Below are 22,090 nucleotides of genomic sequence, written 5' to 3'. Positions count from 1 at the left end.
GGTGAGTAGTATTAGGGGTTAGGGGTTAGGGTGAATAGTCTTAGGGGTTAGGGGTTAGGGGTTAGGGTGAGTAGTCTTAGGGGTTAGGGGTTAGGGGTTAGGGTGAGTAGTCTTAGGGGTTAGGGTGAGTAGTCTTAGGGGTTAGGGTGAGTAGTCTTAGGGGTTAGGGTGAGTAGTCTTAGGGGTTATGGGTTGGGTTAGGGGTTAGGGTGAGTAGTCTTAGGGGTTAGGGTGAGTAGTCTTAGGGGTTAGGGTGAGTAGTCTTATGGGTTAGGGTGAGTAGTCTTAGGGGTTAGGGGTTAGGGTGAGTAGTCTTAGGGGTTAGGGGTTAGGGTGAGTAGTCTTAGGGGTTAGAGGTTAGGGGTTAGGGGTTAGGGTGAGTAGTATTAGGGGGTAGTGGTTAGGGTGAGTAGTCTTAGGGGTTAGGGTGAGTAGTCTTAGGGGTTAGGGTGAGTAGTCTTAGGGGTTAGGGTGAGTAGTCTTAGGGGTTAGGGGTTAGGGTGAGTGGGATTAGGGGTTAGGGTGAGTAGTCTTAGGGGTTAGGGTGAGTAGTCCTAGGGGTTAGGGGTTAGGGTGAGTAGGATTAGGGGTTAGGGTGAGTAGTATTAGGGGTTAGGGGTTAGGGTGAATAGTCTTAGGGGTTAGGGGTTAGGGGTTAGGGTGAGTAGTTTTAGGGGTTAGGGGTTAGGGGTTAGGGTGAGTAGTCTTAGGGGTTAGGGTGAGTAGTCTTAGGGGTTAGGGTGAGTAGTCTTAGGGGTTAGGGTGAGTAGTCTTAGGGGTTAGGGTGAGTAGTCTTATGGGTTAGGGTGAGTAGTCTTAGGGGTTAGGGGTTAGGGTGAGTAGTCTTAGGGGTTAGGGGTTAGGGTGAGTAGTCTTAGGGGTTAGAGGTTAGGGGTTAGGGGTTAGGGTGAGTAGTATTAGGGGGTAGGGGTTAGGGTGAGTAGTCTTAGGGGTTAGGGTGAGTAGTCTTAGGGGTTAGGGTGAGTAGTCTTAGGGGTTAGGGTTAGGGGTTAGGGGTTAGGGTGAGTAGTCCTAGGGGTTAGGGTTAGGGTGAGTAGTCTTAGGGGTTAGGGTGAGTAGTCTTAGGGGTTAGGGGTTAGGGTGAGTAGTCTTAGGGGTCAGGGGTTAGGGTGAGTAGTCTTAGGGGTTAGGGTTTAGGGTGAGTAGTCTTAGGGGTTAGGGGTTAGGGTGAGTAGTCTTAGGGGTTAGGGATTAGGGTGAGTAGTCTTAGGGGTTAGGGGTTAGGGTGAGTAGTCTAAGGGGTTAGGGTTAGGGTGAGTAGTCTTAGGGGTTAGGGGTTAGGGGTTAGGGTGAGTAATCTTAGGGGTTAGGGGTTAGGGTGAGTAGTCTTAGGAGTTAGTGGTTAGGGTGAGTAGTCTTAGGGGTTAGAGGTTAGGGGTTAGGGTGAGTAGTCTTAGAGGTTAGGGTGAGTAGTCTTAGGGGTTAGAGTGAGTAGTCTTAGGGGTTAGGGGTTAGGGTGAGTAGTGTTAGGGCTTAGGGTGAGTAGTCTTAGGGGTTAGGGGTTAGGGTGAGTAGTCTTAGGGGTTAGGGGTTAGGGTGAGTAGTCTTAGGGGTTAGGGGTTAGGGGTTAGGGTGAGTAGTCTTAGGGGTTAAGGGTTATGGTGAGCAGTCTTAGGGGTTAGGGGTTAGGATGAGTAGTCTTAGGGGTTAGGGTGAGTAGTCTTAGGGGTTAGGGGTTAGGGTGAGTAGTCTTAGGGGTTAGGGGTTAGGGTGAGTAGTCTTAGGGGTTAGGGGTTAGGGGTTAGGGTGAGTAGTCTTAGGGGTTAGGGTGAGTAGTTTTAGGGGTTAGGGGTTAGGGTGAATAGTCTTAGGGGTTAGGGTTTAGGGTGAGTAGTCTTAGAGGTTAGGGGTTAGGGTGAGTAGTCTTCTGGGTTAGGGGTTAGGGTGAGTAGTCTTAGCGGTTAGGGGTTAGGGTGAGTAGTATTAGGGGCTAGGGGTTAGGGTGAGTAGTCTTAGGGGTTAGGGTGAGTAGTCTTAGGGGTTAGGGTGAGTAGTCTTAGGGGTTAGGGTGAGTAGTCTTAGGGGTTAGGGGTTAGGGTGAGTAGTCTTAGGGGTTAGGGTGAGTAGTTTTAGGGGTTAGGGTGAGTAGTCTTAGGGGTTAGGGTGAGTAATCTTAGGGGTTAGGGATTAGGGTGAATAGTCTTAGGGGTTAGGGGTTAGGGTGAGTAGTCTTAGGGGTTAGGGGTTAGGGGTTAGGGTGAGTAGTCTTAGGGGTTAGGGTGAGTAGTCTTAGGGGTTAGGGTGAGTAGTCTTAGGGGTTAGGGTGAGTAGTCTTAGGGGTTATGGGTTGGGTTAGGGGTTAGGGTGAGTAGTCTTAGGGGTTAGGGTGAGTAGTCTTAGGGGTTAGGGTGAGTAGTCTTATGGGTTAGGGTGAGTAGTCTTAGGGGTTAGGGGTTAGGGTGAGTAGTCTTAGGGGTTAGGGGTTAGGGTGAGTAGTCTTAGGGGTTAGAGGTTAGGGGTTAAGGGTTAGGGTGAGTAGTATTAGGGGGTAGGGGTTAGGGTGAGTAGTCTTAGGGGTTAGGGTGAGTAGTCTTAGGGGTTAGGGTGAGTAGTCTTAGGGGTTAGGGTGAGTAGTCTTAGGGGTTAGGGGTTAGGGTGAGTGGGATTAGGGGTTAGGGTGAGTAGTCTTAGGGGTTAGGGTGAGTAGTCTTAGGGGTTAGGGGTTAGGGTGAGTAGGATTAGGGGTTAGGGTGAGTAGTATTAGGGGTTAGGGGTTAGGGTGAATAGTCTTAGGGGTTAGGGGTTAGGGGTTAGGGTGAGTAGTTTTAGGGGTTAGGGGTTAGGGGTTAGGGTGAGTAGTCTTAGGGGTTAGGGTGAGTAGTCTTAGGGGTTAGGGTGAGTAGTCTTAGGGGTTAGGGTGAGTAGTCTTAGGGGTTATGGGTTGGGTTAGGGGTTAGGGTCAGTAGTCTTAGGGGTTAGGGTGAGTAGTCTTAGGGGTTAGGGTGAGTAGTCTTATGGGTTAGGGTGTGTAGTCTTAGGGGTTAGGGTGAGTAGTCTTAGGGGTTAGGGGTTAGGGTGAGTAGGATTAGGGGTTAGGGTGAGTAGTCTTAGGGGTTAGGGTGAGTAGTCTTAAGGGTTAGGGGTTAGGGTGAGTAGGATTATGGGTTAGGGTGAGTAGTATTAGGGGTTAGGGGTTAGGGTGAATAGTCTTAGGGGTTAGGGGTTAGGGGTTAGGGTGAGTAGTCTTAGGGGTTAGGGGTTAGGGGTTAGGGTGAGTAGTCTTAGGGGTTAGGGTGAGTAGTCTTAGGGGTTAGGGTGAGTAGTCTTAGGGGTTATGGGTTGGGTTAGGGGTTAGGGTGAGTAGTCTTAGGGGTTAGGGTGAGTAGTCTTAGGGGTTAGGGTGAGTAGTCTTATGGGTTAGGGTGAGTAGTCTTAGGGGTTAGGGGTTAGGGTGAGTAGTCTTAGGGGTTAGGGGTTAGGGTGAGTAGTCTTAGGGGTTAGAGGTTAGGGGTTAGGGGTTAGGGTGAGTAGTATTAGGGGGTAGGGGTTAGGGTGAGTAGTCTTAGGGGTTAGGGTGAGTAATCTTAGGGGTTAGGGTGAGTAGTCTTAGGGGTTAGGGGTTAGGGTGAGTAGGATTAGGGGTTAGGGTGAGTAGTCTTAGGGGTTAGGGTGAGTAGTCTTAGGGGTTAGGGGTTAGGGTGAGTAGGATTAGGGGTTAGGGTGAGTAGTATTAGGGGTTAGGGGTTAGGGTGAATAGTCTTAGGGGTTAGGGGTTAGGGGTTAGGGTGAGTAGTCTTAGGGGTTAGGGGTTAGGGGTTAGGGTGAGTAGTCTTAGGGGTTAGGGTGAGTAGTCTTAGGGGTTAGGGTGAGTAGTCTTAGGGGTTAGGGTGAGTAGTCTTAGGGGTTATGGGTTGGGTTAGGGGTTAGGGTGAGTAGTCTTAGGGGTTAGGGTGAGTAGTCTTAGGGGTTAGGGTGAGTAGTCTTATGGGTTAGGGTGAGTAGTCTTAGGGGTTAGGGGTTAGGGTGAGTAGTCTTAGGGGTTAGGGGTTAGGGTGAGTAGTCTTAGGGGTTAGAGGTTAGGGGTTAGGGGTTAGGGTGAGTAGTATTAGGGGGTAGGGGTTAGGGTGAGTAGTCTTAGGGGTTAGGGTGAGTAGTCTTAGGGGTTAGGGTGAGTAGTCTTAGGGGTTAGGGTGAGTAGTCTTAGGGGTTAGGGGTTAGGGTGAGTGGGATTAGGGGTTAGGGTGAGTAGTCTTAGGGGTTAGGGTGAGTAGTCTTAGGGGTTAGGGGTTAGGGTGAGTAGGATTAGGGGTTAGGGTGAGTAGTATTAGGGGTTAGGGGTTAGGGTGAATAGTCTTAGGGGTTAGGGGTTAGGGGTTAGGGTGAGTAGTTTTAGGGGTTAGGGGTTAGGGGTTAGGGTGAGTAGTCTTAGGGGTTAGGGTGAGTAGTCTTAGGGGTTAGGGTGAGTAGTCTTAGGGGTTAGGGTGAGTAGTCTTAGGGGTTATGGGTTGGGTTAGGGGTTAGGGTGAGTAGTCTTAGGGGTTAGGGTGAGTAGTCTTAGGGGTTAGGGTGAGTAGTCTTATGGGTTAGGGTGAGTAGTCTTAGGGGTTAGGGGTTAGGGTGAGTAGTCTTAGGGGTTAGGGGTTAGGGTGAGTAGTCTTAGGGGTTAGAGGTTAGGGGTTAGGGGTTAGAGTGAGTAGTATTAGGGGGTAGGGGTTAGGGTGAGTAGTCTTAGGGGTTAGGGTGAGTAGTCTTAGGGGTTAGGGTGAGTAGTCTTAGGGGTTAGGGTTAGGGGTTAGGGGTTAGGGTGAGTAGTCCTAGGGGTTAGGGTGAGTAGTCTTAGGGGTTAGGGTGAGTAGTCTTAGGGGTTAGGGGTTAGGGTGAGTAGTCTTAGGGGTCAGGGGTTAGGGTGAGTAGTCTTAGGGGTTAGGGTTTAGGGTGAGTAGTCTTAGGGGTTAGGGGTTAGGGTGAGTAGTCTTAGGGGTTAGGGATTAGGGTGAGTAGTCTTAGGGGTTAGGGGTTAGGGTGAGTAGTCTAAGGGGTTAGGGTTAGGGTGAGTAGTCTTAGGGGTTAGGGGTTAGGGGTTAGGGTGAGTAATCTTAGGGGTTAGGGGTTAGGGTGAGTAGTCTTAGGAGTTAGTGGTTAGGGTGAGTAGTCTTAGGGGTTAGAGGTTAGGGGTTAGGGTGAGTAGTCTTAGAGGTTAGGGTGAGTAGTCTTAGGGGTTAGAGTGAGTAGTCTTAGGGGTTAGGGGTTAGGGTGAGTAGTGTTAGGGCTTAGGGTGAGTAGTCTTAGGGGTTAGGGGTTAGGGGTTAGGGTGAGTAGTCTTAGGGGTTAGGGGTTAGGGTGAGTAGTCTTAGGGGTTAGGGGTTAGGGGTTAGGGTGAGTAGTCTTAGGGGTTAAGGGTTATGGTGAGCAGTCTTAGGGGTTAGGGGTTAGGATGAGTAGTCTTAGGGGTTAGGGTGAGTAGTCTTAGGGGTTAGGGGTTAGGGTGAGTAGTCTTAGGGGTTAGGGGTTAGGGTGAGTAGTCTTAGGGGTTAGGGGTTAGGGGTTAGGGTGAGTAGTCTTAGGGGTTAGGGTGAGTAGTTTTAGGGGTTAGGGGTTAGGGTGAATAGTCTTAGGGGTTAGGGTTTAGGGTGAGTAGTCTTAGAGGTTAGGGGTTAGGGTGAGTAGTCTTCTGGGTTAGGGGTTAGGGTGAGTAGTCTTAGCGGTTAGGGGTTAGGGTGAGTAGTATTAGGGGCTAGGGGTTAGGGTGAGTAGTCTTAGGGGTTAGGGTGAGTAGTCTTAGGGGTTAGGGTGAGTAGTCTTAGGGGTTAGGGTGAGTAGTCTTAGGGGTTAGGGGTTAGGGTGAGTAGTCTTAGGGGTTAGGGTGAGTAGTTTTAGGGGTTAGGGTGAGTAGTCTTAGGGGTTAGGGTGAGTAATCTTAGGGGTTAGGGATTAGGGTGAATAGTCTTAGTGGTTAGGGGTTAGGGTGAATAGTCTTAGGGGTTAGGGTTTAGGGTGAGTAGTCTTAGGAGTTAGGGGTTAGGGTGAGTAGTCTTAGGGGTTAGGGGTTAGGGGTTAGGGTGAGTAGTCTTAGGGGTTAGGGGTTAGGGTGAGTAGTCTTAGGGGTTAGGGTGAGTAGTCTTAGGGGTTAAGGGTTATGGTGAGCAGTCTTAGGGGTTAGGGGTTAGGATGAGTAGTCTTAGGGGTTAGGGTGAGTAGTCTTAGGGGTTAGGGGTTAGGGTGAGTAGTCTTAGGGGTTAGGGGTTAGGGTGAGTAGTCTTAGGGGTTAGGGGTTAGGGGTTAGGGTGAGTAGTCTTAGGGGTTAGGGTGAGTAGTTTTAGGGGTTAGGGGTTAGGGTGAATAGTCTTAGGGGTTAGGGTTTAGGGTGAGTAGTCTTAGAGGTTAGGGGTTAGGGTGAGTAGTCTTCTGGGTTAGGGGTTAGGGTGAGTAGTCTTAGCGGTTAGGGGTTAGGGTGAGTAGTATTAGGGGCTAGGGGTTAGGGTGAGTAGTCTTAGGGGTTAGGGTGAGTAGTCTTAGGGGTTAGGGTGAGTAGTCTTAGGGGTTAGGGTGAGTAGTCTTAGGGGTTAGGGGTTAGGGTGAGTAGTCTTAGGGGTTAGGGTGAGTAGTTTTAGGGGTTAGGGTGAGTAATCTTAGGGGTTAGGGATTAGGGTGAATAGTCTTAGTGGTTAGGGGTTAGGGGTTAGGGTGAATAGTCTTAGGGGTTAGGGTTTAGGGTGAGTAGTCTTAGGAGTTAGGGGTTAGGGTGAGTAGTCTTAGGGGTTAGGGGTTAGGGTGAGTAGTCTTAGGGGTTAGAATTTAGGGTGAGTAGTCTTTGGGGTTAGGGATTAGGGTGAGTAGTCTTAGGGGTTAGGGGTTAGGGTGAGTAGTCTATGGGGTTAGGGGCTAGGGTGAGTAGTCTTAGGGGTTAGGGGTTAGGGTGAGTAGTCTTAGGGGTTAGGGGTTAGGGGTTAGGGTGAGTAGTCTTAGGGGTTAAGGGTTATGGTGAGCAGTCTTAGGGGTTAGGGGTTAGGATGAGTAGTCTTAGGGGTTAGGGTGAGTAGTCTTAGGGGTTAGGGGTTAGGGTGAGTAGTCTTAGGGGTTAGGGGTTAGGGTGAGTAGTCTTAGGGGTTAGGGGTTAGGGGTTAGGGTGAGTAGTCTTAGGGGTTAGGGTGAGTAGTTTTAGGGGTTAGGGGTTAGGGTGAATAGTCTTAGGGGTTAGGGTTTAGGGTGAGTAGTCTTAGAGGTTAGGGGTTAGGGTGAGTAGTCTTCTGGGTTAGGGGTTAGGGTGAGTAGTCTTAGCGGTTAGGGGTTAGGGTGAGTAGTATTAGGGGCTAGGGGTTAGGGTGAGTAGTCTTAGGGGTTAGGGTGAGTAGTCTTAGGGGTTAGGGTGAGTAGTCTTAGGGGTTAGGGTGAGTAGTCTTAGGGGTTAGGGGTTAGGGTGAGTAGTCTTAGGGGTTAGGGTGAGTAGTTTTAGGGGTTAGGGTGAGTAGTCTTAGGGGTTAGGGTGAGTAATCTTAGGGGTTAGGGATTAGGGTGAATAGTCTTAGTGGTTAGGGGTTAGGGTGAATAGTCTTAGGGGTTAGGGTTTAGGGTGAGTAGTCTTAGGAGTTAGGGGTTAGGGTGAGTAGTCTTAGGGGTTAGGGGTTAGGGGTTAGGGTGAGTAGTCTTAGGGGTTAGGGGTTAGGGTGAGTAGTCTTAGGGGTTAGGGTGAGTAGTCTTAGGGGTTAAGGGTTATGGTGAGCAGTCTTAGGGCTTAGGGGTTAGGATGAGTAGTCTTAGGGGTTAGGGTGAGTAGTCTTAGGGGTTAGGGGTTAGGGTGAGTAGTCTTAGGGGTTAGGGGTTAGGGTGAGTAGTCTTAGGGGTTAGGGGTTAGGGGTTAGGGTGAGTAGTCTTAGGGGTTAGGGTGAGTAGTTTTAGGGGTTAGGGGTTAGGGTGAATAGTCTTAGGGGTTAGGGTTTAGGGTGAGTAGTCTTAGAGGTTAGGGGTTGGGGTGAGTAGTCTTCTGGGTTAGGGGTTAGGGTGAGTAGTCTTAGCGGTTAGGGGTTAGGGTGAGTAGTATTAGGGGCTAGGGGTTAGGGTGAGTAGTCTTAGGGGTTAGGGTGAGTAGTCTTAGGGGTTAGGGTGAGTAGTCTTAGGGGTTAGGGTGAGTAGTCTTAGGGGTTAGGGGTTAGGGTGAGTAGTCTTAGGGGTTAGGGTGAGTAGTTTTAGGGGTTAGGGTGAGTAGTCTTAGGGGTTAGGGTGAGTAATCTTAGGGGTTAGGGATTAGGGTGAATAGTCTTAGTGGTTAGGGGTTAGGGGTTAGGGTGAATAGTCTTAGGGGTTAGGGTTTAGGGTGAGTAGTCTTAGGAGTTAGGGGTTAGGGTGAGTAGTCTTAGGGGTTAGGGGTTAGGGTGAGTAGTCTTAGGGGTTAGAATTTAGGGTGAGTAGTCTTTGGGGTTAGGGATTAGGGTGAGTAGTCTTAGGGGTTAGGGGTTAGGGTGAGTAGTCTATGGGGTTAGGGGCTAGGGTGAGTAGTCTTAGGGGTTAGGGGTTAAGGGTTAGGGTGAGTAGTCTTTGGCGTTAGGGGTTAGGGTGAGTAGTCTAAGGGGTTAGGGGTTAGGGTGAGTTGTCTAAGGGGTTAGGGGTTAGGGTGAGTAGTCTAAGGGGTTAGGGGTTAGGGTGAGTAGTATTAGGGGTTAGGGGTTAAGGGTTAGGTTGAGTAGTCTAAGGGGTTAGGGGTTAGGGTGAGTAGTCTTATGGGTTAGGGGTTAGGGTGAGTAGTCTTAGGGGTTAGGGGTTAGGGTGAGTAGTCTTTGGGGTTAGGGATTAGGGTGAGTAGTCTTAGGGGTTAGGGGTTAGGGTGAGTAATCTAAGGGGTTAGGGGTTAGGGTGAGTAGTCTTAGGGGTTAGGGGTTAAGGGTTAGGGTGAGTAGTCTTTGGGGTTAGGAGTTAGGGTGAGTAGTCTAAGGGGTTAGGGTTTAGGGTGAGTAGTCTAAGGGGTTAGGGGTTAGGGTGAGTAGTCTAAGGGGTTAGGGGTTTGGGTGAGTATTCTTAGCGGTTAGGGGTTAAGGGTTAGGGTGAGTAGTCTTAGGGGTTAGGGGTTAGGGTGAGTCGTCTAAGGGGTTAGGGGTTAGGGTGAGTAGTCTTATGGGTTAGGGGTTAGGGTGAGTAGTCTTAGGGGTTAGGGGTTAGGGTGAGTAGTATTAGGGGTTAGGGGTTAGGGTGAGTAATCTTAGGGGTTAGGGGTTAGGGTGGGTAGTCTTAGGGGTTAGGGGTTAGGGTGAGTAGTCTTAGGGGTTAGGGGTTAGGGTGAGTAGTATTAGGGGTTAGGGGTTAGGGTGAGTAGTCTTAGGAGTTAGGGGTTAGGGTGAGTAGTCTTAGGGGTTAGGGGTTAGGGTGAGTAGTATTAGGGGTTAGGGGTTAGGGTGAGTAGTCTTAGGGGTTAGGGGTTAGAGTGAGTAATCTTAGGGGTTAGGGGTTAGGGTGAGTAGTCTTAGGGGTTAGGGATTAGGGTGAGTAGTCTTAGGGGTTAGAGTGAGTAGTCTTAGGGGTTAGGGGGTTAGGGGGTAGGGTGAGTAGTCTTAAGGGTTAGGGGTTAGTGTGAGTAGTCTTATGTGTTAGTGGTTAGGGTGAGTAATCTTAGGGGTTAGGGGTTAGGGAGAGTAGTCTTAGGGGTTAGGGGTTAGGGGTTAGGGTGAGTAGTTTTAGGGGTTAGGGGTTAGGGTGAGTAGTCTTAGGGGTTAGAGGTTAGGGGTTAGGGTGAGTAGTCTTAGGCGTTAGGGGTTAGGGTGAGTAGTCTTAGGGGTTAGGGTGAGTAGTCTTAGGGGTTAGGGGTTAGGGTGAGTAGTCTTAGGGGTTATTTTAAGGGTTACGGGGTAGTTTAGGGGTTCCCAACATGTGGGTAGGTTCAAATCTACCTTCATAATTCCATGAATTTTTCAAACCAGCACCGGGTACCTTCAGATGAATTGTCTCATGGTCTGCCAAAGAGCGCTCTCGCCCTGCCACCTTTCACTGCCGATGCGGAACATCGGCGGACGATTGGATTGAGACACAGCCAATGCAAAAAATATATCTATCTTAAATTGATATCTGTACCATAAACAGATCTGTCTAGCTGAAACCGATCTATCTAGCTGAAACCGATCTATCTAGCTGAAACCGATCTATCTAGCTGAAACTGATCTCTCTAGTTGAAACAGATCTATCTAGCTGAAACCGATCTATCTAGCTGAAACGGATCTATCTAGCTGAAACCGATCTCTCTAGCTGAAACAGATCTCTCTAGCTGAAACGGATCTATCTAGCTGAAACGGATCTCTCTAGCTGAAACTGATCTGTCTAGCTGAAACTGATCTGTCTAGCTGAAACTGATCTGTCTAGCTGAAACTGATATCTCTAGCTGAAACAGATATCTCTAGATTAAAATGACACATTTTGATAGGGATTTTTTCATTATGTTACTTAGATGGATGGGTTTAGAGTTAGGGTTCTTACCTGTTGGTCAAACAGAGTCCAGAACATGGGAAGGGGGATGTAGAGAAACAGAACCTTCAGCACCATCTTCACCTGGGCCACCAGCAATTTCTGGAGGAGAGGAGGAGGAAAGTGGAGGACGGGCAGGAAGAGGAGAGAGGAGAGAAGGAGGAGGAGAGAGGAGGACGGGAAGAGGAGAGAAGAAAGGAGAGGAGGAGGAGAGAGGAGGATGAGGAGGAGGAGAGCAGAAAGGAGAGGAGGAGGAGAGAGGAGGCAGGGAGGAGGAGGAGGAGAGCAGAAAGGAGAGGAGGAGGAGAGAGGAGGATGGGAGGAGGAGGAGAAAGGAGAGAAGAAGGAGGAGGAGAGAGGAGGATGGGGAGGAGGAGGAGAGAGGAGAGGAGAAGGAGGAGGACGTGAGGAGGACGGGAGGAGGAGGATGGGAGGAGGAGAAAGGAGAGAAGAAGGAGGAGGAGAGAGGAGGATGGAGAGGAAGAGGAGGAGAGAGGAAAGGAGAAGGAGGAGGAGAAGGAGGAGGAGAGAGCAGGACAGGAGGAGGAGGAGAGCAGAAAGGAGAGGAGGAGGAGAGAGGAGGATGGGAGGAAGAGGAGAGCAGAAAGGAGAGGAGGAGGAGAGACGAGGATGGGAGGAGGAGGAGAGAGGAGGATGGGAGAAGGAGGAGAGCAGAAAGGAGATGAGGAGGAGAGAGGAGGACGGGAGGAGGAGAGCAGAAAGGAGAGGAGGAGGAGAGAGGAGGACGGGAGGAGGAGAGAGGAGGATGGGAGAAGGAGGAGAGTAGAAAGGAGAGGAGGAGGAGAGAGGAGGACGGGAGGAGGAGAGCAGAAAGGAGAGGAGGAGGAGAGAGGAGGATGGGAGGAGGAGAGCAGAAAGGAGAGGAGGAGAGAGGAGGATGGGAGGAAGAGGAGAGAGGAGGACGGGGAGGAGGAGAGAGGAGAGAAGGAGGAGGAGAGAGGAGGACGGGGAGGAGGAGGAGAGCAGAGAGGAGAGGGGAAGGAGAGAGGAGGGAGGAGGAGAGAGGAGAGAAGGGGAAGGAGAGAGGAGGATGGGAGGAGGAGAGCAGAAAGGAGAGGAGGAGGAGAGAGAAGGAGAGCAGAGAGGAGAGGAGAAGGAGGAAGAAGAGGAGAGGAAGGATTTATTAATGAGTTCTCTGTGTTGTAAACATCCTTCAGTTGACTTTCATTTTCAACAGTTTTATGAACTGCTAATTTGGTTGTGCTGGTTTTCCCATTGGCCGATGAACATGGCCCTACGTCATATTTCTCATGGGCCCAGTCCATCCAGTGTTCTCTCTTAGGGAACGTCTTGCTGCGATGTCTGAACCGGTTCTTTATGGCAAACTAGAGAGGAGCGAAAGAACACAAAAACACTTAATAGCTCTGCTGAAAACCAGACATTGTTGTTGAATATCACATTCACTTCCTGTAGAGTTTCACATGGAAAGATATGACACTGTAAGTCTTCTACTGTCTGTATTTTATTACTGTCTCATCCCTTACTGTCTGTATGTTATTAGACTGTCTTACCTCCTTACTGTCTGTATGTTACTAGACTGTCTTACCCCCTTACTGTCTGTATGTTATTAGACTGTCTCATCCCTTACTGTCTGTATGTTACTAGACTGTCTTACCACCTTACTGTCTGTATGTTATTAAACTGTCTCATCCCTTACTGTCTGTATGTTATTAGACCGTCTTACCCCCTTACTGTCTGTATGTTATTAAACTGTCTCATCCCTTACTGTCTGTATGCTATCTGACTGTCTTACCCCTTACTGCCTGTATGTTATTAAACTGTCTCAACCCTTACTGTCTGTATGTTATTAGACTGTCTTATCCCCTTACTGTCTGTATGTTATTAGACTGTCTTACCCCCTTACTGTCTGTATGGTATTTGACTGTCTTACCCCCTTACTGTCTGTATGTTATTTGACTGTCTTACCCCCTTACTGTCTGTATGTTATTAGACTGTCTTACCTCCTTACTGTCTGTATGTTATTAGACTGTCTTACCTCCTTACTGTCTGTATGTTATTAGACTGTCTTACCTCCTTACTGTCTGTATGTTATTAGACTGTCTCATCCCTTACTGTCTGTATGTTACTAGACTGTCTTACCCCCTTACTGTCTGTATGCTACTAGACTGTCTCATCCTTTACTGTCTGTATGTTATTAGACTGTCTTACCCCTTACTGCCTGTATGTTATTAGACTGTCTTACCCCCTTACTGTCTGTATGTTATTAGACTGTCTTACCCCCTTACTGTCTGTATGCTACTAGACTGTCTCATCCCTTACTGTCTGTATGTTATTAGACTGTCTCAACCCTTACTGTCTGTATGTTATTAGACTGTCTTATCCCCTTACTGTCTGTATGTTATTAGACTGTCTTACCCCCTTACTGTCTGTATGTTATTAGACTGTCTTACCCCTTACTGCCTGTATGTTATTAGACTGTCTTACCCCCTTACTGTCTGTATGTTATTAGACTGTCTTACCCCCTTACTGTCTGTATGCTACTAGACTGTCTCATCCCTTACTGTCTGTATGTTACTAGACTGTCTCATCCCTTACTGTCTGTATGTTATTAGTCTGTCTCATCCCTTACTGTATGTTATTAGACTGTCTTATCCCCTTACTGTCTGTATGTTATTAGACTGTCTTACCCCCTTACTGTCTGTATGTTATTAGTCTGTCTCATCCCTTACTGTATGTATGTTACTAGACTGTCTTACCCCCTTACTGTCTGTATGTTATTAGTCTGTCTCATCCCTTACTGTCTGTGTGTTATTAGTCTGTCTCATCCCTTACTGTATGTTATTAGACTGTCTTATCCCCTTACTGTCTGTATGTTATTAGACTGTCTTACCCCCTTACTGTCTGTATGTTATTAGTCTGTCTCATCCCTTACTGTATGTATGTTACTAGACTGTCTTACCCCCTTACTGTCTGTATGTTATTAGTCTGTCTCATCCCTTACTGAATGCTACTAGACTGTTTCATTCCTTACTGTCTGTATGTTATTAGACTGTCTTACCCCCTTACTGTCTGTGTGTTATTAGACTGTCTTACCCCGATACACTTGCAGACCTCCAGCATAATGTTGCCTTTAGGAGCAGTCTTGTTGTACATGCCACTGCCCATAATGAACACGACTGTGGAAACACAGAAAGACGTCCACCTCTGTTAACTAGACAGAGACAGAGTTCAGATCAATATTGATGGTTGATAGAGGCAAGGAGAGGAAGGAAGCTCCTCCATGTAGTGGTAACAGTACTCACTGAGAGCCACCACCATGAGGGCTGCAGGGACGCCGAAGGCCAGAGGATAACACTTCTGTTGGGAGTGGATACCACACTCCTGACCTGGAGGAGGGAACACACATGCTTCGGGCTCAATGCGCTATTGGATGGAGGAACTGGCCCTATTGCACAGGCATAACCATAGCCAAGTCTGACCAGGCATTGTGTTAGTTTAGAGTTAGTAATGTAAAGTCTGACCAGGTATTGTGTTAGTTGAGAGTTAGTAATGTAAAGTCTGACCAGGTATTGTGTTAGTTTATGGTTAGTAATGTAAACTCTGACCAGGTATTGTGTTAGTTTAGAGTTAGTAATGTAAAGTCTGACCAGGTATTGTGTTAGTTTAGAGTTAGTAATGTAAAGTCTGACCAGGTACTGTGTTAGTTTAGGGTTAGTAATGTAAAGTCTGACCAGGTATTGTGTTAGTTTAGGGTTAGTAATGTAAACTCTGACCAGGTATTGTGTTAGTTTAGGGTTAGTAGTAGTCAAGTCTGACCAGGTATTGTGTTAGTTTAGAGTTAGTAATGTAAAGTCTGACCAGGTATTGTGTTAGTTTAGAGTTAGTAATGTAAAGTCTGACCAGGTATTGTGTTAGTTTAGAGTTAGTAATGTAAAGTCTGACCAGGTATTGTGTTAGTTTAGAGTTAGTAATGTAAAGTCTGACCAGGTATTGTGTTAGTTTAGAGTTAGTAATGTAAAGTCTGACCAGGTATTGTGTTAGTTTAGGGTTAGTAATGTAAAGTCAGACCAGGTATTGTGTTAGTTTAGGGTTAGTAATGTAAACTCTGACCAGGTATTGTGTTAGTTTAGGGTTAGTAATGTAAAGTCTGACCAGGTATTGTGTTAGTTTAGAGTTAGTAATGTAAAGTCTGACCAGGTATTGTGTTAGTTTAGGGTTAGTAATGTAAAGTCTGACCAGGTATTGTGTTAGTTTAGGGTTAGTAATGTAAAGTCTGACCAGGTATTGTGTTAGTTTAGGGTTAGTAGTAATCAAGTCTGACCAGATATTGTGTTAGTTTAGAGTTAGTAATGTAAAGTCTGACCAGGTATTGTGTTAGTTTAGGGTTAGTAATGTAAAGTCTGACCAGGTATTGTGTTAGTTTAGGGTTAGTAATGTAAAGTCTGACCAGGTATTGTGTTAGTTTAGGGTTAGTAGTAGTCAAGTCTGACCAGATATTGTGTTAGTTTAGGGTTATGGTCGTACCTCTGAGGATGGGTGTAATGACAGTAGACAGGAGAACAGGTATTGTGTTAGTTTAGAGTTAGTAATGTAAAGTCTGACCAGGTATTCTGTTAGTTTAGAGTTAGTAGTAGTCAAGTCTGACCAGGTATTGTGTTAGTTTAGGGTTAGTAGTAGTCAAGTCTGACCAGGTATTGTGTTAGTTTAGAGTTAGTAATGTAAAGTCTGACCAGGTATTGTGTTAGTTTAGAGTTAGTAATGTAAAGTCTGACCAGGTATTGTGTTAGTTTAGAGTTAGTAGTAGCCAAGTCTGACCAGGTATTGTGTTAGTTTAGGGTTAGTAATGTAAAGTCTGACCAGGTATTGTGTTAGTTTAGGGTTAGTAATGTAAACTCTGACCAGGTATTGTGTTAGTTTAGAGTTAGTAATGTAAAGTCTGACCAGGTATTGTGTTAGTTTAGAGTTAGTAATGTAAAGTCTGACCAGGTATTGTGTTAGTTTAGAGTTAGTAATGTAAAGTCTGACCAGGTATTGTGTTAGTTTAGGGTTAGTAATGTAAAGTCTGACCAGATATTGTGTTAGTTTAGAGTTAGTAATGTAAAGTCTGACCAGGTATTGTGTTAGTTTAGAGTTAGTAGTAGTCAAGTCTGACCAGGTATTGTGTTAGTTTAGGGTTAGTAATGTAAAGTCTGACCAGGTATTGTGTTAGTTTAGAGTTAGTAATGTAAAGTCTGACCAGGTATTGTGTTAGTTTAGGGTTAGTAATGTAAAGTCTGACCAGATATTGTGTTAGTTTAGGGTTAGTAGTAGTCAAGTCTGACCAGGTATTGTGTTAGTTTAGAGTTAGTAATGTAAAGTCTGACCAGGTATTGTGTTAGTTTAGAGTTAGTAATGTAAAGTCTGACCAGGTATTGTGTTAGTTTAGAGTTAGTAGTAGTCAAGTCTGACCAGGTATTGTGTTAGTTTAGGGTTAGTAATGTAAAGTCTGACCAGGTATTGTGTTAGTTTAGGGTTAGTAATGTAAACTCTGACCAGGTATTGTGTTAGTTTAGAGTTAGTAATGTAAAGTCTGACCAGGTATTGTGTTAGTTTAGAGTTAGTAATGTAAAGTCTGACCAGGTATTGTGTTAGTTTAGAGTTAGTAATGTAAAGTCTGACCAGGTATTGTGTTAGTTTAGGGTTAGTAATGTAAAGTCTGACCAGATATTGTGTTAGTTTAGAGTTAGTAATGTAAAGTCTGACCAGGTATTGTGTTAGTTTAGAGTTAGTAGTAGTCAAGTCTGACCAGGTATTGTGTTAGTTTAGGGTTAGTAATGTAAAGTCTGACCAGGTATTGTGTTAGTTTAGAGTTAGTAATGTAAAGTCTGACCAGGTATTGTGTTAGTTTAGGGTTAGTAATGTAAAGTCTGACCAGATATTGTGTTAGTTTAGAGTTAGTAATGTAAAGTCTGACCAGGTATTGTGTTAGTTTAGAGTTAGTAGTAGTCAAGTCTGACCAGGTATTGTGTTAGTTTAGGGTTAGTAATGTAAAGTCTGACCAGGTATTGTGTTAGTTTAGGGTTAGTAATGTAAAGTCTGACCAGGTATTGTGTTAGTTTAGGGTTAGTAATGTAAAGTCTGACCAGGTATTGTGTTAGTTTAGGGTTAGTAGTAGTCAAGTCTGACCAGGTATTGTGTTAGTTTAGGGTTAGTAATGTAAAGTCTGACCAGGTATTGTGTTAGTTTAGAGTTAGTAATGTAAAGTCTGACCAGGTATTGTGTTAGTTTAGGGTTAGTAATGTAAAGTCTGACCAGGTATTGTGTTAGTTTAGGGTTAGAAATGTAAAGTCTGACCAGGTATTGTGTTAGTTTAGAGTTAGTAATGTAAAGTCTGACCAGGTATTGTGTTAGTTTAGGGTTAGTAATGTAAAGTCTGACCAGGTATTGTGTTAGTTTAGGGTTATGGTCGTACCTCTGAGGATGGGTGTAATGACAGTAGACAGGAGAACAAGTATTGTGTTAGTTTAGGGTTATGGTCATACCTCGGAGGATGGGTGTAATGACAGTAGACAGGAGACTACCAGCGTTGATTGACAGGTAGAAGATGGAGAAGAACGTGCTCCTCTGTTTCTCCTGGAGAATGTATTTTCAGGAGGACAGGAGGACAGGAGGACAGGAGGACAGGAGGACAGGAAGACAGGAGACATGGACAGGAGGACAGGAGACAGGAGGACAGGAGGACAGGAAGACAGGAGACATGGACAGGAGGACAGGAGACAGGAGGACAGGAGGACAGGAGAACAGGAGGACAGGAAGACAGGAGACATGGACAGGAGGACAGGAGGACAGGAGACATGGACAGGAGGACATGAGGACAGGTGACATGGACAGGAGGACATGAGGACAGATGACATGGACAGGAGGACAGGAGACAGGAGGACAGAAGGACAAGAGGACAGGAGACATGGACAGGAGGACAGAAGGACAAGAGGACAGGAGACATGGACAGGAGGACAGAAGACATGGACAGGAGGACAGGAGTACAGGAGACATGGACAGGAGGACAGGAGACAGGAGGACAGGAGACATGGACAGGAGGACAGGAGACATGGACAGGAGGACAGGAGACATGGACAGGAGGACAGGAGGACAGGAGACATGGACAGGAGGACAGGAGACAGGAGGACAGAAGGACAAGAGGACAGGAGACATGGACAGGAGGACAGGAGACATGGACAGGAGGACAGGAGACATGGACAGGAGGACAGGTGGACAGGAAGACAGGAAGACAGGAGGACAGGAGACATGGACAGGAGGACAGGAGGAAAGGAGACATGGACAGGAGGACAGGAGGACAGGAGGACAGGAGGAGGACAGGAGACATGGACAGGAGGACAGGAGGACAGGAGACATGGACAGGAGGACAGGAGGACAGGAGACATGGACAGGAGGACAGGATACATGGACAGGAGGATATGAGGACAGGAGGACAGGAGGAGGACAGGAGACATGGACAGGAGGACAGGAGGACAGGAGACATGGACAGGAGGACAGGAGGACAGGAGACATGGACAGGAGAACAGGAGGACAGGAGACATGGACAGGAGGACAGGAGGACAGGATACATGGACAGGAGGACAGGAGGACAGGAGACATGGACAGGAGGACAGGATACATGGACAGGAGGACAGGAGGACAGGAGACATGGACAGGAGAACAGGAGGACAGGAGACATGGACAGGAGAACAGGAGGACAGGAGAACAGGAGGACAGGAGACATGGACATGAGATCAGGAGGACAGGAGAACAGGAGGACAAGAGACATGGACAGGGGGACAGGAGGACAGGAGACATGGACAGGGGGACAGGAGGACATGAGACATGGACAGGAGACATGGACAGGAGAACAGGTTTAGAACTGCAAACATCTGACCTTGGCATTTGTATCTAACCATAGCTAGCAGCACCATCTATCTGCTGGAGATTCAAGGTGTTTAGATTAATCCACAATCAGCAACATGATGCTCTATAACCTTTGACCTAAATGCACCTTCCAGTAGGTAACCAGGGTTAATGGTTATTAAACAACCATCTGGGATGTGTTCTGCTGGCTCAGCACTGATAATGACTGAAGTCACGTTGATAAACCATGCTGATCACTACTTCCTGAGTCTGGAGTCTACACTACTGTAAAGACAGAGGTCGGTAGAGACAGAATCTAAAATGGAGTCTACACTATTGTAATGACTGAGGTCAGTAGAGACAGACTCTAACCGGAGGTCAGTAGAGACAGACTCTAACCGAGGTCGGTAGAGACAGACTCTTACCGAGGTCGGTAGAGACAGACTCTAACCGAGGTCGGTAGAGACAGACTCTAACCGAGGTCGGTAGAGACAGACTCTAACCGAGGTCGGTAGAGACAGACTCTTACCGAGGTCGGTAGAGACAGACTCTAAAATTGAGTCTACACTACCGTATAGACAGAGGTCGGTAGAGACAGAATCTAAAATGGAGTCTACACTATTGTAAAGACCGAGGTCAGAGGTCAGTAGAGACAGACTCTAACCGAGGTCGGTAGAGACAGACTCTAAAAGAGAGTCTACACTACCTTATAGACCGAGGTTGGTAGAGACAGACTCTAAAATGGAGTCTACACCACTGTACTGACCGAGGTCGGTAGAGACAGACTCTAACCGAGGTTGGTAGAGACAGACTCTAACCGAGGTCGGTAGAGACAGACTCTAACCGAGGTCGGTAGAGACAGACTCAAAAATGGAGTCTACACCACTGTACTGACCAAGGTCGGTAGAGACAGACTCTAACCGAGGTCGGTAGAGACAGACTCTAACCGAGGTCGGTAGAGACAGACTCTAACCGAGGTCGGTAGAGACAGACTCTAACCGAGGTCGGTAGAGACAGACTCTAACCGAGGTCGGTAGAGACAGACTCTAACCGAGGTCGGTAGAGACAGACTCTAACCGAGGTCGGTAGAGACAGACTCTAAAATGGAGTCTACACTACTGTACTGACCGAGGTCGGTAGAGACAGACTCTAACCGAGGTTGGTAGAGACAGACTCTAACCGAGGTCGGTAGAGACAGACTCTAACCGAGGTCGGTAGAGACAGACTCTAACCGAGGTTGGTAGAGACAGTCTCAAAAATGGAGTCTACACCACTGTATAGACCGAGGTCGGTAGAGACAGACTCTAACCGAGGTCGGTAGAGACAGACTCTAACCGAGGTCGGTAGAGACAGACTCTAAAATAGAGTCTAAACTACCGTATAGACCGAGGTTGGTAGAGACAGACTCTAAAATGGAGTCTACACTACTGTAAAGACCGAGGTCGGTAGAGACAGACTCTAAAATTAAGTATACACTACAGTAATGACCGAGGTCGGTAGAGACAGACTCTAAAATGGCTGCTCCGCTAGCGTTACCAACCTGGTGGTCTTCAAACTGGTCTCCTCCAAAGGCAGCGACACAGGGTTTGATGCCCCCCGTCCCCAGAGCGATGAGGAACAGGCCAACCATAGACATGGCACTGAGGGGAGAGAACAGCACATCACTTATCAGTTCAACTAATGGAACTCATATCATAGCAGTTGAGTCAACATGAATTGACTAAGTTTACACAACTCAAATATTTTTACAATGCTGTTGTACAGGCTTATATAGGATGTTGTGTTTGGGGTGCACAGCAGATGAACTCACACATGGAAGGTCATGTTGTCAGGGGTCCCGTCCCTGTCTGTGTCTGTGATGTCGTGTATGGCGCTTACTGCCATGACGACCTGTCCCACCGTATAGACGATGGATAAATAGACAATAGTCCTGGGGAGAGAGAGGAAAGAGAGAGAGGAGAGAGAGAGAGGAGAGAGAGAGGAGAGATAGAGGAAAGAGAGAGGAGAGAGAGAGAGGAGAGAGAGGAGAGAGAGGAAAGAGAGAGAGGAAAGAGAGAGGAGAGAGAGAGAGGAGAGAGAGAGGAGAGAGAGAGGAGAGAGAGAGAGGAAAGAGAGAGGAAAGAGAGAGAGGAGAGAGAGAGAGGAGAGAGAGAGGAGAGAGAGAGGAAAGAGAGAGAGGAGAGAGAGGAAAGAGAGAGAGGAGAGAGAGAGGAAAGAGAGAGGAGAGAGAGAGAGGAGAGAGAGAGGAGAGAGAGAGAGGAAAGAGAGAGAGGAGAGAGAGAGGAGAGAGAGAGGAAAGAGAGAGAGGAGAGAGAGAGGAGAGAGAGAGGAAAGAGAGCGAGAGAGAGAGGGAAGAGAGAGAGGAAAGAGAGAGAGGAGAGAGAGAGGAAAGAGAGAGAGGAGAGAGAGAGGAAAGAGAGAGAGGCGAGAGAGAGGAAAGATAGAGAGGAGAGAGAGAGGAAAGAGAGAGAGGAGAGAGAGAGGAAAGAGAGCGAGAGAGAGGGGAAAGAGAGAGAGGAGAGAGAGAGAGGGAGAGAACAATTCGAAAACAAACCCAATCTTGATAAACTCCTATATCTACTGGGTTAAATTCCACAGTGTGCCATCACAGCAGCATGATTTGTGACCTGTTGCCACAAGAAACGGGCAACCAGTGAAGAACACACACCATTGCAAATACAACCCATATTTATGTTGATTTATTTTCCCTTTTGTACTTTAACCATTTGGACATCATTAAAACACTGTAAATATACATAATATGGAACTTTTGTGAGTATTATGTTTACTGTTCATTTTTTATTTAACTTTTCTATATTATCTATTTAATTTGTTTTTGCAAAGTAAAAAGTGTGTGAGGGGGAGAAAAACGAATGAAAGGGATTTACCAGGAGGGCAGACAACTACAAGCGAGGGAACTACAATCCCCAGATATCCTATAGAAGATCAGATAATATGTGGATGTACTGGGTTTGGACTCACTTGAACTTCCCCAGCCAGGAGTCTGCCACTATGGCCCCCAGTATAGGAGTCAGGTAGCAGAGAGCGATGAAGGTGTGATAGATAGAGGTGGCCAGGTCATCATCCCACTTCAGGAAATACCTGAAGTACAGGACCAACACCGCTACGGGGGGACAACAGAACCACTCAATATGTCCATCTACAGGACCAGTCCTTAACATTGGTCAATGAAATGTAACTACCAAAGACTTATTTACATTCTGTAGTAAACACTGCTATTTGTCAACATAGAGAGGTGTGATTGGCTCAGCTCTCTGCTATTTGTCAACAGAGAGAGGTGTGATTGGCTCAGCTCTCTGCTATCTGTAAACATAGAGAGGTGTGATTGGCTCAGCTCTCTGCTATCTGTCAACATAGAGAGGTGTGTTGTGTGATTGGCTCAGCTCTCTGCTATCGGTCAACATAGAGAGGTGTGATTGGCTCAGCTCTCTGCTATCTGTCAACATAGAGAGGTGTTTTGTGTGATTGGCTCAGCTCTCTGCTATCGGTCAACATAGAGAGGTGTGATTGGCTCACCTCGCATGCCATAGTAGGAGAAACGTTCACAGAACTCATTGACCACGATGAAGAAGATACTGAGAGGATACCCGCACACATCCACCTGGACACAGAGTAGCAGACACATTTGGAGTTGACCTTTATTTGACCAAATCAAATCACATTTTATTTGTCAAATACACTTGTTTAGTAGACGTTATTGCGGGTGTAGCGAAATGCTTGTGTTTCTAGCTCCAACAGTGCAGTAATATCTAACTATTCACAACAACACACATAATACACTCAAATCTAAAAGTAAAAGAAT

The 22,090-nt window shown here is 46.9% G+C and overlaps 1 protein-coding gene across 1 annotated transcript in view; it reads right to left on the bottom strand.

The window, feature by feature from the left end:
• LOC110513407 (solute carrier family 15 member 1) overlaps positions 1-22,090 on the bottom strand; it is a 69,779-nt gene that overhangs the window by 33,650 nt on the left and 14,039 nt on the right. The window contains exons 3-11 of the mRNA XM_090206984.1: positions 21,805-21,889; positions 21,250-21,391; positions 20,078-20,197; positions 19,808-19,907; positions 16,908-16,998; positions 13,689-13,772; positions 13,480-13,562; positions 11,664-11,750; positions 10,417-10,506 (exon numbers count right to left, since the gene is read on the bottom strand). Of these exons, the coding sequence (XP_090063110.1) occupies positions 10,417-10,506; positions 11,664-11,750; positions 13,480-13,562; positions 13,689-13,772; positions 16,908-16,998; positions 19,808-19,907; positions 20,078-20,197; positions 21,250-21,391; positions 21,805-21,889 (882 nt within the window). The remainder of the gene's footprint in view (positions 1-10,416; positions 10,507-11,663; positions 11,751-13,479; positions 13,563-13,688; positions 13,773-16,907; positions 16,999-19,807; positions 19,908-20,077; positions 20,198-21,249; positions 21,392-21,804; positions 21,890-22,090) is intronic.

This window comes from Oncorhynchus mykiss, chromosome 18 (assembly GCF_057628025.1).
Source record: "Oncorhynchus mykiss isolate SJ-2025 chromosome 18, ASM5762802v1, whole genome shotgun sequence".
Classification (NCBI taxonomy): domain Eukaryota; kingdom Metazoa; phylum Chordata; class Actinopteri; order Salmoniformes; family Salmonidae; genus Oncorhynchus; species Oncorhynchus mykiss.
Note: the sequence above shows the minus strand (reverse complement) of the source record. Positions and strands in the feature narration are given on the sequence as shown.